At 58.5% G+C, this 15,268-nt stretch overlaps 1 protein-coding gene across 1 annotated transcript in view; it reads right to left on the bottom strand.

The window, feature by feature from the left end:
• LOC139235706 (solute carrier family 12 member 6) overlaps positions 1-15,268 on the bottom strand; it is a 37,260-nt gene that overhangs the window by 4,629 nt on the left and 17,363 nt on the right. Inside the window, exons 7-8 of the mRNA XM_070866747.1 lie at positions 2,227-2,357; positions 4-177 (exon numbers count right to left, since the gene is read on the bottom strand). Coding sequence (XP_070722848.1) covers positions 4-177; positions 2,227-2,357 — 305 coding nt within the window. The remainder of the gene's footprint in view (positions 1-3; positions 178-2,226; positions 2,358-15,268) is intronic.

Here is a 15,268-nt window from a genome sequence, read left to right as displayed (position 1 = left end):
GACGCAGCCCAGGAAGACGGAGGCGAACTTGTTGACGTATCGCACACCCACAAACACCACCAGGGCCATCAGCACCAGGAAGCCAGTCCCATAGACCCGCATGTTGTTCAACATGGCCGCAGCCTCCCCATTCACCTCGTCCGACCGGAAGATGGCAGCACTGGGGGCCATGTAGGTCTGTCGGGGAAAGGAACGACAGCTCAGTGAGGGTCAACGGAGCTAATGCACCACCACCCCCCCCCCGCCCCGACTCCCCCCGCAGGTCAGCCCAGGCCCACAACACCTCCCCCCATCACCTGTCCCATCACACACTCCCAGGGCAGGTACAGGGGGTTAGATACAGAGTAAAGCTCCCTCTACACTGTCCCATCAAACACTCCCAGGGCAGGTACAGGGGGTTAGATACAGAGTAAAGCTCCCTCTACACTGTCCCATCAAACACTCCCAGGGCAGGTACAGGGGGTTAGATACAGAGTAAAGCTCCCTCTACACTGTCCCATCAAACACTCCCAGGGCAGGTACAGCACGGGGTTAGATACAGAGTAAAGCTCCCTCTACACTGTTCCATCAAACACTCCCAAGGCAGGTACAGCACAGGGTTAGATACAGAGTAAAGCTCCCTCTACACTGTCCCATCAAACACTCCCAGGGCAGGTACAGCACAGGGTTAGATACAGAGTAAAGCTCCCTCTACACTGTCCCATCAAACACTTCCAGGGCAGGTACAGCACGGGGTTAGATACAGAGTAAAGCTCCCTCTACACTGTCCCATCACACACTCCCAGGGCAGGTACAGCACGGGGTTAGATACAGAGTAAAGCTCCCTCTACACTGTCCCATCAAACACTCCCAGGTCAGGTACAGCACAGGGTTAGTTACAGAGTAAAGCTCCCTCTACACTATCCCATCAAACACTCCCAGGGCAGGTGCAGGGGGTTAGATACAGAGTAAAGCTCCCTCTGCACTGTCCCATCAAACACTCCCAGGGCAGGTACAGGGGGTTAGATACAGAGTAAAGCTCCCTCGACACTGTCCCATCAAACACTCCCGGGGCAGGTACAGCACGGGGTTAGATACAGAGTAAAGCTCCCTCTACACTGTCCCATCAAACACTTCCAGGGCAGGTACAGCACAGGGTTAGATACAGAGTAAAGCTCCCTCGACAATGTCCCATCAAACACTCCCAGGGCAGGTACAGCACGGGGTTAGATACAGAGTAAAGCTCCCTCTACACTGTCCCATCAAACACTCCCAGGGCAGGTACAGCACGGGGTTAGATACAGAGTAAAGCTCCCTCTACACTGTCCCATCAAACACTCCCAGGGCAGGTACAGGGGGGTTAGATACAGAGTAAAGCTCCCTCTACACTGTCCCATCAAACACTCCCAGGGCAGGTACAGCACAGGGTTAGATACAGAGTAAATCTCCCTCTACACTGTCCCATCAAACACTCCCAGGGCAGGTACAGAGGGTTAGATACAGAGTAAAGCTCCCTCTACACTGTCCCATCAAACACTCCCAGGGCAGGTACAGCACAGGGTTAGATACAGAGTAAAGCTCCCTCTACACTGTCCCATCAAACACTTCCAGGGCAGGTACAGCACGGGGTTAGATACAGAGTAAAGCTCCCTCTACACTGTCCCATCACACACTCCCAGGGCAGGTACAGCACGGGGTTAGATACAGAGTAAAGCTCCCTCTACACTGTCCCATCAAACACTCCCAGGTCAGGTACAGCACAGGGTTAGTTACAGAGTAAAGCTCCCTCTACACTATCCCATCAAACACTCCCAGGGCAGGTACAGGGGGGTGGATACAGAGTAAAGCTCCCTCTACACTGTCCCATCAAACACTCCCAGGGCAGGTACAGGGGGTTAGATACAGAGTAAAGATCCCTCTACACTGTCCCGTCAAACACTCCCAGGGCAGGTACAGGGGGTTAGATACAGAGTAAAGATCCCTCTACACTGTCCCATCAAACACTCCCAGGGCAGGTACAGGGGGTTAGATACAGAGTAAAGCTCCCTCTACACTGTCCCATCAAACACTCCCAGGGTAGGTACAGGGGGTTAGATACAGAGTAAAGCTCCCTCTACACTGTCCCATCAAACACTCCCAGGGTAGGTACAGCACGGGTTAGATACTGGATGAGATCACCCTGCTCCCCCCAACCCTTGCGCATCAGCCCTCCACCTTACACTGAGATGCTAGCTGTTTCTCACTTACCAACAAGATTTCAATGGCACCCAGAATGTACATGGCACCTGCAAACGTGGTCCCCAGATAGAAACAGAGTCCGACGGCTCCCCCAAACTCCGGCCCCAGCGATCGGGAGATCATGAAATAGGAGCCCCCAGCTGAGAGGGAGACAGAGAGAGACGTTATAGAGGCCACATTACCAGGAGAGTGAGAGAGGGGGAAGGCGGCAGAGGGAGAGAGAGAGACAGAGGGAGAGAGAGAGACAGAGGGAGAGAGAGACCGAGGGAGCGAGGTGGGGGGAGGGGGCAAGGTGGAGGGGACAAGGCGGCGAGGGACGAGAGCGAGCGAGGGGGGGGGGCAGAGAGCGGGGGGGGGGGGGCAGAGAGCGAGGGGGGGGGCAGAGAGCGAGCGAGGGGGGGGGGGGGCAGAGAGCGAGCGAGGGGGGGGGGGGGCAGAGAGCGAGCGAGGGGGGGGGGGGCAGAGAGCGAGCGAGGCGGGGGGGCAGAGAGCGAGGGGGGGGCAGAGAGCGAGGGGGGGGGGGCAGAGAGCGAGCGAGGGGGGTGGCAGAGAGCGAGGGGGCGGGGCAGAGAGCGAGCGAGGCGGGGGGCAGAGAGCGAGGGGGGGGGGGCAGAGAGCGAGCGAGGGGGGGGGGGCAGAGAGCGAGCGAGGCGGGGGGCAGAGAGCGAGGGGGGGGGGGCAGAGAGCGAGCGAGGGGGGGGCAGAGAGCGAGCGAGGGGGGGGGGCACAGAGCGAGCGAGGGGGGGGGCAGAGAGCGAGCGAGGGGGGGGGGCAGAGAGCGAGCGAGGGGGGGGGGCAGAGAGCGAGCGAGGCGGGGGGCAGAGAGCGAGCGAGGGGGGGGGCAGAGAGCGAGGGGGGGGCAGAGAGCGAGCGAGGCGGGGGGCAGAGAGCGAGGGGGGGGGGGGGCAGAGAGCGAGCGAGGGGGGGGGGGGCAGAGAGCGAGCGAGGGGGGGGGGCAGAGAGCGGGCGAGGCGGGGGGCAGAGAGCGAGGGGGGGGGGCAGAGAGCGAGCGAGGGGGGGGGGGCAGAGAGCGAGGGGGGGGGCAGAGAGCGAGCGAGGGGGGGGGGGCAGAGAGCGAGCGAGGCGGGGGGCAGAGAGCGAGCGAGGCGGGGGGCAGAGAGCGAGGGGGGGGGGGGGCAGAGAGCGAGCGAGGGGGGGGGGGCAGAGAGAGAGAGAGAGAGACAGGGACAGGCAGAGACTGAGAGACAGGGACAGGCAGAGAGAGAGTGAGGGACAGGCAGAGAGAGCGAGACAGGGACAGGCAGAGAAAGAGAGAGAGACAGGGACAGGCAGAGAGAGAGAGAGAGACAGGGACAGGCAGAGAGAGAGAGAGAGACAGGGACAGGCAGAGAGAGAGAGAGAGAGACAGGGACAGGCAGAGACTGAGAGACAGGGACAGGCAGAGAGAGAGTGAGGGACAGGCAGAGAGAGCGAGACAGGGACAGGCAGAGAGAGAGAGAGAGACAGGGACAAGCAGAGAGAGAGAGAGAGAGAGACAGGGACAGGCAGAGAGAGAGAGAGAGAGACAGGGACAGGCAGAGAGAGAGAGTCAGGGACAGGCAGAGAGAGAGAGACAGGGACAGGCAGAGAGAGAGAGACAGGGACAGGCAGAGAGAGAGAGACAGGGACAGGCAGAGAGAGAGAGAGAGAGACAGGGACAGGCAGAGAGAGAGAGAGAGAGACAGGGACAGGCAGAGACTGAGAGACAGGGACAGGCAGAGAGAGAGTGAGGGACAGGCAGAGAGAGCGAGACAGGGACAGGCAGAGAGAGAGAGAGAGACAGGGACAGGCAGAGAGAGAGAGAGAGACAGGGACAGGCAGAGAGAGAGAGAGAGACAGGGACAGGCAGAGAGAGAGAGAGAGAGACAGGGACAGGCAGAGAGAGAGAGAGAGAGACAGGGACAGGCAGAGAGAGAGAGAGAGAGACAGGGACAGGCAGAGACTGAGAGACAGGGACAGGCAGAGAGAGAGTGAGGGACAGGCAGAGAGAGCGAGACAGGGACAGGCAGAGAGAGAGAGAGAGACAGGGACAGGCAGAGAGAGAGAGAGAGAGACAGGGACAGGCAGAGAGAGAGAGAGAGACAGGGACAGGCAGAGAGTGAGAGTCAGGGACAGGCAGAGAGAGAGAGACAGGGACAGGCAGAGAGAGAGAGACAGGGACAGGCAGAGAGAGAGAGACAGGGACAGGCAGAGAGAGAGAGAGACAGGGACAGGCAGAGAGCGCGAGACAGGGACAGGCAGAGAGAGAGAGAGAGAGACAGGGACAGGCAGAGAGAGAGAGACAAGGACAGGCAGAGAGAGAGAGACAGGGACAGGCAGAGAGAGAGAGAGAGACAGGGACAGGCAGAGAGAGCGAGAGAGACAAGGACAGGCAGAGAGAGAGAGACAGGGACAGGCAGAGAGAGAGAGAGAGAGAGAGACAGGGACAGGCAGAGAGAGAGAGACAGGGACAGGCAGAGAGAGAGAGAGACAGGGACAGGCACAGAGAGCGAGAGAGTCAGGGACAGGCAGAGAGAGAGAGACAGGGACAGGCACAGAGAGCGAGAGAGTCAGGGACAGGCAGAGAGAGAGAGAGACAGGGACAGGCAGAGAGAGAGAGAGAGACAGGGACAGGCAGAGAGAGACAGGGACAGGCAGAGAGAGAGAGAGAGAGGGACAGGCAGAGAGAGTGAGACAGGGACAGGCAGAGAGAGAGAGACAGGGACAGGCAGAGAGAGCGAGAGAGTCAGGGACAGGCAGAGAGAGAGAGAGACAGGGACAGGCAGAGAGAGAGAGAGAGAGAGACAGGGACAGGCAGAGAGAGAGAGACAGGGACAAGCAGAGAGAGAGAGAGACAGGGACAGGCAGAGAGAGTGAGACAGGGACAGGCAGAGAGAGAGAGACAGGGACAGGCAGAGAGAGAGAGACAGGGACAGGCAGAGAGAGAGAGACAGGGACAGGCAGAGAGAGAGAGACAGGGACAGGCAGAGAGAGAGAGAGAGAGACAGGGACAGGCAGAGAGAGACAGGGACAGGCAGAGAGAGACAGGGACAGGCAGAGAGAGAGAGACAGGGACAGGCAGAGAGAGAGAGAGAGACAGGCAGAGAGAGAGAGAGAGAGGGACAGGCAGAGAGAGAGAGACAGGGACAGGCAGAGAGAGAGGGACAGGGACAGGCAGAGAGAGAGAAAGAGACAGGCAGAGAGAGTGAGAGACAGGGACAGGCAGCGAGTGAGAGAGAGACAGGGACAGGCAGAGAGAGAGAGAGACAGGGACAGGCAGAGAGAGAGAGACAGGGACAGGCAGAGCGAGAGAGAGACAGGGACAGGCAGAGCGAGAGAGAGACAGGGACAGGCAGAGCGAGAGAGACAGGGACAGGCAGAGAGAGAGAGAGAGACAGGCAGAGAGAGCGAGAGACAGGGACAGGCAGAGTGAGAGAGACAGGGACAGGCAGAGAGAGAGAGACAGGGACAGGCAGAGAGAGAGAGAGACAGGGACAGGCAGAGAGAGAGAGAGACAGGGACAGGCAGAGAGAGAGAGAGAGAGACAGGGACAGGCAGAGAGAGAGAGAGAGAGACAGGGACAGGCAGAGAGAGAGAGAGAGAGAGACAGGGACAGGCAGAGAGAGAGAGACAGGGACAGGCAGAGCGAGAGAGAGACAGGGACAGGCAGAGAGAGAGAGACAGGGACAGGCAGAGAGAGAGAGACAGGGACAGGCAGAGAGAGAGAGAGAGACAGGGACTGGCAGAGAGAGAGAGAGACAGGGACAGGCAGAGAGAGAGAGAGACAGGGACAGGCAGAGAGAGAGAGAGAGACAGGGACAGGCAGAGCGAGAGAGAGAGACAGGGACAGGCAGAGCGAGAGAGAGACAGGGACAGGCAGAGAGAGAGAGACAGGGACAGGCAGAGAGAGAGAGAGACAGGGACAGGCAGAGAGAGAGAGAGACAGGGACAGGCAGAGAGAGTGAGACAGGGACAGGCAGAGAGAGAGAGAGAGAGAGGGACAGGCAGAGAGCGAGAGACAGGGACAGGCAGTGAGAGAGAGACAGGAACAGGCAGAGAGAGAGAGACAGGGACAGGCAGAGAGAGAGAGAGACAGGGACAGGCAGAGAGAGAGAGAGACAGGGACAGGCAGAGAGAGAGAGAGACAGGGACAGGCAGAGAGAGAGAGAGACAGGGACAGGCAGAGAGAGAGAGACAGGGACAGGCAGAGAGAGAGAGAGAGACAGGCAGAGAGAGAGAGAGAGAGGGATAGGCAGAGAGAGAGAGACAGGGACAGGCAGAGAGAGAGAGACAGGGACAGGCAGAGAGAGAGAGAGAGAGACAGGCAGAGAGAGTGAGAGACAGGGACAGGCAGCGAGTGAGAGAGAGACAGGGACAGGCAGAGAGAGAGAGAGAGACAGGGACAGGCAGAGAGAGAGAGAGACAGGGACAGGCAGAGAGAGAGAGAGACAGGGACAGGCAGAGAGAGAGAGACAGGGACAGGCAGAGCGAGAGAGAGACAGGGACAGGCAGAGCGAGAGAGAGACAGGGACAGGCAGAGAGAGAGAGACAGGGACAGGCAGAGAGAGAGAGAGAGACAGGCAGAGAGAGCGAGAGACAGGGACAGGCAGAGTGAGAGAGACAGGGACAGGCAGAGAGAGAGAGACAGGGACAGGCAGAGCGAGAGAGACAGGGACAGGCAGAGAGAGAGAGAGAGACAGGCAGAGAGAGCGAGAGACAGGGACAGGCAGAGTGAGAGAGACAGGGACAGGCAGAGAGAGAGAGACAGGGACAGGCAGAGAGAGAGAGAGACAGGGACAGGCAGAGAGAGAGAGAGACAGGGACAGGCAGAGAGAGAGAGAGAGAGACAGGGACAGGCAGAGAGAGAGAAAGAGACAGGCAGAGAGAGTGAGAGACAGGGACAGGCAGCGAGTGAGAGAGAGACAGGGACAGGCAGAGAGAGAGAGAGACAGGGACAGGCAGAGAGAGAGAGACAGGGACAGGCAGAGCGAGAGAGAGACAGGGACAGGCAGAGCGAGAGAGAGACAGGGACAGGCAGAGCGAGAGAGACAGGGACAGGCAGAGCGAGAGAGAGAGACAGGCAGAGAGAGCGAGAGACAGGGACAGGCAGAGTGAGAGAGACAGGGACAGGCAGAGAGAGAGAGACAGGGACAGGCAGAGAGAGAGAGAGACAGGGACAGGCAGAGAGAGAGAGAGACAGGGACAGGCAGAGAGAGAGAGAGAGAGACAGGGACAGGCAGAGAGAGAGAGAGAGAGACAGGGACAGGCAGAGAGAGAGAGAGAGAGAGAGACAGGGACAGGCAGAGAGAGAGAGACAGGGACAGGCAGAGCGAGAGAGAGACAGGGACAGGCAGAGAGAGAGAGACAGGGACAGGCAGAGAGAGAGAGACAGGGACAGGCAGAGAGAGAGAGAGAGACAGGGACTGGCAGAGAGAGAGAGAGACAGGGACAGGCAGAGAGAGAGAGAGACAGGGACAGGCAGAGAGAGAGAGAGAGAGACAGGGACAGGCAGAGCGAGAGAGAGAGACAGGGACAGGCAGAGCGAGAGAGAGACAGGGACAGGCAGAGAGAGAGAGACAGGGACAGGCAGAGAGAGAGAGACAGGGACAGGCAGAGAGAGAGAGAGACAGGGACAGGCAGAGAGAGAGAGAGACAGGGACAGGCAGAGAGAGTGAGACAGGGACAGGCAGAGAGAGAGAGAGAGAGAGGGACAGGCAGAGAGCGAGAGACAGGGACAGGCAGTGAGAGAGAGACAGGAACAGGCAGAGAGAGAGAGACAGGGACAGGCAGAGAGAGAGAGAGACAGGGACAGGCAGAGAGAGAGAGAGACAGGGACAGGCAGAGAGAGAGAGAGACAGGGACAGGCAGAGAGAGAGAGAGACAGGGACAGGCAGAGAGAGAGAGACAGGGACAGGCAGAGAGAGAGAGAGAGACAGGCAGAGAGAGAGAGAGAGAGGGATAGGCAGAGAGAGAGAGACAGGGACAGGCAGAGAGAGAGAGACAGGGACAGGCAGAGAGAGAGAGAGAGACAGGCAGAGAGAGTGAGAGACAGGGACAGGCAGCGAGTGAGAGAGAGACAGGGACAGGCAGAGAGAGAGAGAGACAGGGACAGGCAGAGAGAGAGAGAGACAGGGACAGGCAGAGAGAGAGAGACAGGGACAGGCAGAGCGAGAGAGAGACAGGGACAGGCAGAGCGAGAGAGAGACAGGGACAGGCAGAGAGAGAGAGACAGGGACAGGCAGAGAGAGAGAGAGAGACAGGCAGAGAGAGCGAGAGACAGGGACAGGCAGAGTGAGAGAGACAGGGACAGGCAGAGAGAGAGAGACAGGGACAGGCAGAGCGAGAGACAGACAGGTACAGGCAGAGAGAGAGAGACAGGGACAGGCAGAGAGAGAGAGAGACAGGGACAGGCAGAGAGAGAGAGAGAGACAGGGACAGGCAGAGCGAGAGAGAGAGACAGGGACAGGCAGAGAGAGACAGACAGGGACAGGCAGTGAGAGAGAGACAGGAACAGGCAGAGAGAGAGAGACAGGAACAGGCAGAGAGAGAGAGAGACAGGGACAGGCAGTGAGAGAGAGAGAGAGAGGGACAGGCAGTGAGAGAGAGAGACAGGGACATGCAGAGAGAGAGAGACAGGGACAGGCAGAGAGAGAGAGAGAGACAGGGACAGGCAGAGAGAGAGAGAGAGAGAGGGACAGGCAGAGAGAGAGAGAGAGAGAGGGACAGGCAGAGAGAGAGAGAGAGAGAGGGACAGGCAGAGAGAGAGAGAGAGAGAGGGACAGGCAGAGAGAGAGAGAGAGAGAGAGGGACAGGCAGAGAGCGAGAGACAGGGACAGGCAGTGAGAGAGAGACAGGGACAGGCAGAGAGAGAGAGAGAGAGACAGGGACAGGCAGAGAGAGAGAGAGACAGGGACATGCAGAGAGAGAGAGACAGGGACAGGCAGAGAGAGAGAGAGAGACAGGGACAGGCAGAGAGAGAGAGAGAGAGAGGGACAGGCAGAGAGAGAGAGAGAGAGAGGGACAGGCAGAGAGAGAGAGAGAGAGAGAGAGGGACAGGCAGAGAGCGAGAGACAGGGACAGGCAGAGAGAGAGAGACAGGGACAGGCAGAGAGAGAGAGAGAGACAGGGACAGGCAGAGAGAGAGAGAGACAGGGACAGGCAGAGAGAGAGAGAGACAGGGACAGGCAGAGAGAGAGAGACAGGGACAGGCAGAGAGAGAGAGAGAGAGAGAGGGACAGGCAGAGAGAGAGAGAGGGACAGGCAGAGAGCGAGAGACAGGGACAGGCAGTGAGAGAGAGACAGGGACAGGCAGAGAGAGACAGACAGGGACAGGCAGAGAGAGACAGACAGGGACAAGCAGAGAGAGAGAGACAGGGACAAGCAGAGAGAGAGAGACAGGGACAGGCAGAGAGAGAGAGAGACAGGGACAGGCAGAGAGAGAGAGAGACAGGGACAGGCAGAGAGAGAGAGAGACAGGGACAGGCAGAGAGAGAGAGACAGGGACAGGCAGAGAGAAGAGAGACAGGGACAGGCAGAGAGAGAGACAGGCAGAGAGAGCGAGACAGGGACAGGCAGAGTGAGAGACAGGGTTAGGCAGAGTGAGAGACAGGGACAGGCAGAGTGAGAGACAGGGACAGGCAGAGAGAGAGAGACAGGGTCAGGCAGAGAGAGCGAGAGACAGGGACAGGCAGAGAGAGAGAGAGACAGGGACAGGCAGAGAGAGAGAGACAGGGACAGGCAGAGAGAGAGAGACAGGGACAGGCAGAGAGAGAGAGACAGGGACAGGCAGAGAGAGAGAGACAGGGACAGGCAGAGAGAGAGCGAGACAGGGACAGGCAGAGAGAGAGAGAGACAGGGACAGGCAGAGAGAGAGAGACAGGCAGTGAGCGAGAGACAGGGACAGGCAGAGAGAGAGAGAGACAGGGACAGGCAGAGAGAGAGAGACAGGCAGAGAGAGCGAGACAGGGACAGGCAGAGAGAGAGAGAGAGACAGGGACAGGCAGAGAGAGAAAGACAGGGACAGGCAGAGAGAGAGAGAGACAGGGACAGGCAGAGAGAGAGAGAGAGAGAGAGAGGGACAGGCAGAGAGAGAGAGAGAGGGACAGGCAGAGAGAGAGAGAGAGAAAGGGACAGGCAGAGAGCGAGAGACAGGGACAGGCAGTGAGAGAGAGAGAGACAGGGACAGGCAGAGAGAGAGAGAGACAGGGACAGGCAGAGATAGAGAGACAGGGACAGGCAGAGAGAGAGAGAGAGACAGGGACAGGCACAGAGAGAGAGAGAGAGACAGGGACAGGCAGAGAGAGAGAGAGAGACAGGGACAGGCAGAGAGAGAGAGCAGGGACAGGCAGAGAGAGAGAGAGAGAGACAGGGACAGGCAGAGAGAGAGAGAGAGAGGGACAGGCAGAGAGAGAGAGAGACAGGGACAGGCAGAGAGACAGGGACAGGCAGAGAGAGAGAGACAGGGACAGGCAGAGAGAGAGAGAGACAGGGACAGGCAGAGTGAGAGACAGGGACAGGCAGAGAGAGAGAGACAGGGACAGGCAGAGAGAGAGAGACAGGGACAGGCAGAGAGAGAGAGAGAGACAGGGACAGGCAGAGAGAGAGAGAGAGACAGGGACAGGCAGAGAGAGAGAGACAGGCAGAGAGAGAGAGACAGGGACAGGCAGAGAGAGAGGGACTGCGACAGGCAGAGAGAGAGAGACAGGGACAGGCAGAGAGAGAGAGAGACAGGGACAGGCAGAGAGAGAGTGACAGGAACAGGCAGAGAGAGAGAGACAGGGACAGGCAGAGAGAGAGAGACAGGGACAGGCAGAGAGAGCGAGACAGGGACAGGCAGAGAGAGAGAGAGACAGGGACAGGCAGCGAGAGAGAGAGAGACAGGGACAGGCAGAGAGAGTGAGAGACAGAGACAGGCAGAGAGAGATAGACAGGGACAGGCAGAGAGAGAGAAACAGGGACAGGCAGAGAGAGAGAAACAGGGACAGGCAGAGAGAGAGAGAGACAGGGACAGGCAGAGAGAGAGAGACAGGAACAGGCAGAGAGAGAGAGACAGAGACAGGGACAGGTAGAGAGAGAGAGACAGGGACAGGCAGAGAGAGCGAGACAGGGACAGGCAGAGAGAGAGAGAGACAGGGACAGGCAGGGAGAGAGAGAGAGACAGGGACAGGCAGAGAGAGAGAGAGAGACAGGGACAGGCAGAGAGAGAGAAAGACAGGGACAGGCAGAGAGAGAGAGAGAGACAGGGACAGGCAGAGAGAGAGAGACAGGGACAGGCAGAGAGAGAGAGAGAGAGAGACAGGGACAGGCAGAGAGAGAGAGACAGGGACAGGCAGAGTGAGAGACAGGGACAGGCAGAGAGAGAGAGACAGGGACAGGCAGAGAGAGAGAGAGACAGGGACAGGCAGAGAGAGAGAGCAGGGACAGGCAGAGAGAGAGAGAGACAGGGACAGGCAGAGAGAGAGAGAGAGAGAGAGAGAGGGACAGGCAGAGAGAGAGAGAGACAGGGACAGGCAGAGAGACAGGGACAGGCAGAGAGACAGGGACAGGGACAGGCAGAGAGAGAGAGACAGGGACAGGCAGAGAGAGAGAGAGACAGGGACAGGCAGAGTGAGAGACAGGGACAGGCAGAGAGAGAGAGACAGGGACAGGCAGAGAGAGAGAGACAGGGACAGGCAGAGAGAGAGAGAGAGACAGGGACAGGCAGAGAGAGAGAGAGACAGGGACAGGCAGAGAGAGAGAGACAGGGACAGGCAGAGAGAGACAGGGACAGGCAGAGAGAGAGAGAGACAGGGACAGGCAGAGAGAGTGAGAGAGAGACAGGGACAGGCAGAGAGAGAGAGAGAGAGAGAGACAGGGAAAGGCAGAGAGAGAGAGACAGGGACAGGCAGAGAGAGAGAGACAGGGACAGGCAGAGAGAGAGAGAGACAGGGACAGGCAGAGAGAGCGAGAGAGTCAGGGACAGGCAGAGTGAGAGAGAGACAGGGACAGGCAGAGAGAGAGAGAGAGAGAGAGACAGGGACAGGCAGAGAGAGAGAGACAGGGACAGGCAGAGAGAGAGAGACAGAAAAAGGCAGAGAGAGAGAGACAGGGACAGGCAGAGAGAGAGAGACAGGGACAGGCAGAGAGAGCGAGACAGGGACAGGCAGAGAGAGAGAGAGACAGGGACAGGCAGCGAGAGAGAGAGAGAGACAGGGACAGGCAGAGAGAGTGAGAGACAGAGACAGGCAGAGAGAGATAGACAGGGACAGGCAGAGAGAGAGAAACAGGGACAGGCAGAGAGAGAGAGACAGGGACAGGCAGAGAGAGAGAGACAGGAACAGGCAGAGAGAGAGAGACAGGGACAGGTAGAGAGAGAGAGACAGGGACAGGCAGAGAGAGCGAGACAGGGACAGGCAGAGAGAGAGAGAGACAGGGACAGGCAGGGAGAGAGAGAGAGACAGGGACAGGCAGAGAGAGAGAGAGAGACAGGGACAGGCAGAGACAGAGAGAGACAGGGACAGGCAGAGAGAGAGAGAGAGACAGGGACAGGCAGAGAGAGAGAGAGACAGGGACAGGCAGAGAGAGAGAGAGAGACAGGGACAGGCAGAGAGAGAGAGAAAGACAGGGACAGGCAGAGAGAGAGAGACAGGGACAGGCAGAGAGAGAGAGAGACAGGGACAGGCAGAGAGAGAGAGAGACAGGGACAGGCAGAGAGAGTGAGAGAGAGAGACAGGGACAGGCAGAGAGAGAGAGAGAGAGAGAGACAGGGACAGGCAGAGAGAGAGAGACAGGGACAGGCAGAGAGAGAGAGACAGGGACAGGCAGAGAGAGAGAGAGACAGGGACAGGCAGAGAGAGCGAGAGAGTCAGGGACAGGCAGAGTGAGAGAGAGACAGGGACAGGCAGAGAGAGAGAGAGAGAGAGACAGGGACAGGCAGAGAGAGAGAGACAGGGACAGGCAGAGAGAGAGAGAGACAGGGACAGGCAGAGAGAGAGAGAGACAGGGACAGGCAGAGAGAGAGAGAGACAGGGACAGGCAGAGAGAGAGAGAGACAGGGACAGGCAGAGAGAGAGAGAGACAGGGACAGGCAGAGAGAGAGAGAGACAGGGACAGGCAGAGAGAGAGAGAGACAGGGACAGGCAGAGAGAGAGAGAGAGAGAGACAGGGACAGGCAGAGAGAAAGAGAGACAGGGACAGGCAGAGAGAGAGAGAGAGACAGGGACAGGCAGAGAGAGAGAGAGACAGGGACAGGCAGAGAGAGTGAGAAACAGGGACAGGCAGAGAGAGCGAGAGACAGGCAGAGAGAGACAGGCAGAGAGGCAGAGAGAGAGAGACAGGGACAGGCAGAGAGAGTGAGACAGGGACAGGCAGAGAGAGCGAGAGACAGGGACAGGCAGAGAGAGAGAGAGACAGGGACAGGCAGAGAGAGAGAGAGACAGGGACAGGCAGAGAGAGTGAGAGACAGAGACAGGCAGAGAGAGACAGACAGGGACAGGCAGAGAGAGAGAAACAGGGACAGGCAGAGAGAGAGAGACAGGGACAGGCAGAGAGAGAGAGACAGGGACAGGCAGAGAGAGAGAGAGACAGGGACAGGCAGAGAGAGAGAGAGACAGGGACAGGCAGAGAGAGAGAGACTTGGACAGGCAGAGAGAGAGAGACAGGGACAGGCAGAGAGAGAGAGACAGGGACAGGCAGAGAGAGAGAGACAGGGACAGGCAGAGAGAGAGAGAGACAGGGACAGGCAGAGTGAGAGACAGGGACAGGCAGAGAGAGAGAGACAGGGACAGGCAGAGAGAGAGAGAGATGGGGACAGGCAGAGAGAGAGAGAGACAGGGACAGGCAGAGAGAGAGAGAGACAGGGACAGGCAGAGAGAGAGAGAGACAGGGACAGGCAGAGAGAGAGAGAGACAGGGACAGGCAGAGAGAGAGAGAGAGATAGGGACAGGCAGAGAGAGAGAGAGACAGGGACAGGCAGAGAGAGTGAGAAACAGGGACAGGCAGAGAGAGCGAGAGACAGGCAGAGAGAGACAGGCAGAGAGGCAGAGAGAGAGAGACAGGGACAGGCAGAGAGAGTGAGACAGGGACAGGCAGAGAGAGCGAGAGACAGGGACAGGCAGAGAGAGAGAGAGACAGGGACAGGCAGAGAGAGAGAGAGACAGGGACAGGCAGAGAGAGTGAGAGACAGAGACAGGCAGAGAGAGACAGACAGGGACAGGCAGAGAGAGAGAAACAGGGACAGGCAGAGAGAGAGAGACAGGGACAGGCAGAGAGAGAGAGACAGGGACAGGCAGAGAGAGAGAGAGACAGGGACAGGCAGAGAGAGAGAGAGACAGGGACAGGCAGAGAGAGAGAGACAGGGACAGGCAGAGAGAGAGAGAGACAGGGACAGGCAGAGAGAGAGAGACAGGGACAGGCAGAGAGAGAGAGACAGGGACAGGCAGAGAGAGAGAGACAGGGACAGGCAGAGTGAGAGACAGGGACAGGCAGAGAGAGAGAGACAGGGACAGGCAGAGAGAGAGAGAGATGGGGACAGGCAGAGAGAGAGAGACAGGCAGAGAGAGAGAGACAGGGACAGGCAGAGAGAGAGAGACAGGGACAGGCAGAGAGAGAGAGAGACAGGGACAGGCAGAGAGAAAGAGACAGGGACAGGCAGAGAGAGAAAGACAGGCAGAGAGGCAGAGAGAGAGAGACAGGGACAGGCAGAGAGAGAGAGACAGGGACAGGCAGAGAGAGCGAGACAGGGACAGGCAGAGAGAGAGAGAGACAGGGACAGGCAGAGAGAGAGAGAGAGACAGGCAGAGAGAGACAGGCAGAGAGGCAGAGAGAGAGAGACAGGGACAGGCAGAGAGCGAGAGACAGGGACAGGCAGAGAGAGAGAGAGAGACAGGGACAGGCAGAGAGAGAGAGACAGGAACAGGCAGAGAGAGCGAGACAGGGACAGGCAGAGAGAGAGAGAGAGACAGGGACAGGCAGAGAGAGAGAGACAGGGACAGGCAGAGAGAGCGAGAGACAGGCAGAGAGAGAGAGACAGGGACAGGCAGAGAGAGCGAGAGACAGGCAGAGAGAGAGAGACAGGCAGAGAGAGAGAGACAGG

This window comes from Pristiophorus japonicus, chromosome 23 (assembly GCF_044704955.1).
Source record: "Pristiophorus japonicus isolate sPriJap1 chromosome 23, sPriJap1.hap1, whole genome shotgun sequence".
Lineage (NCBI taxonomy): Eukaryota > Metazoa > Chordata > Chondrichthyes > Pristiophoridae > Pristiophorus > Pristiophorus japonicus.
This window is presented reverse-complemented; position numbering and strand designations above follow the sequence as displayed.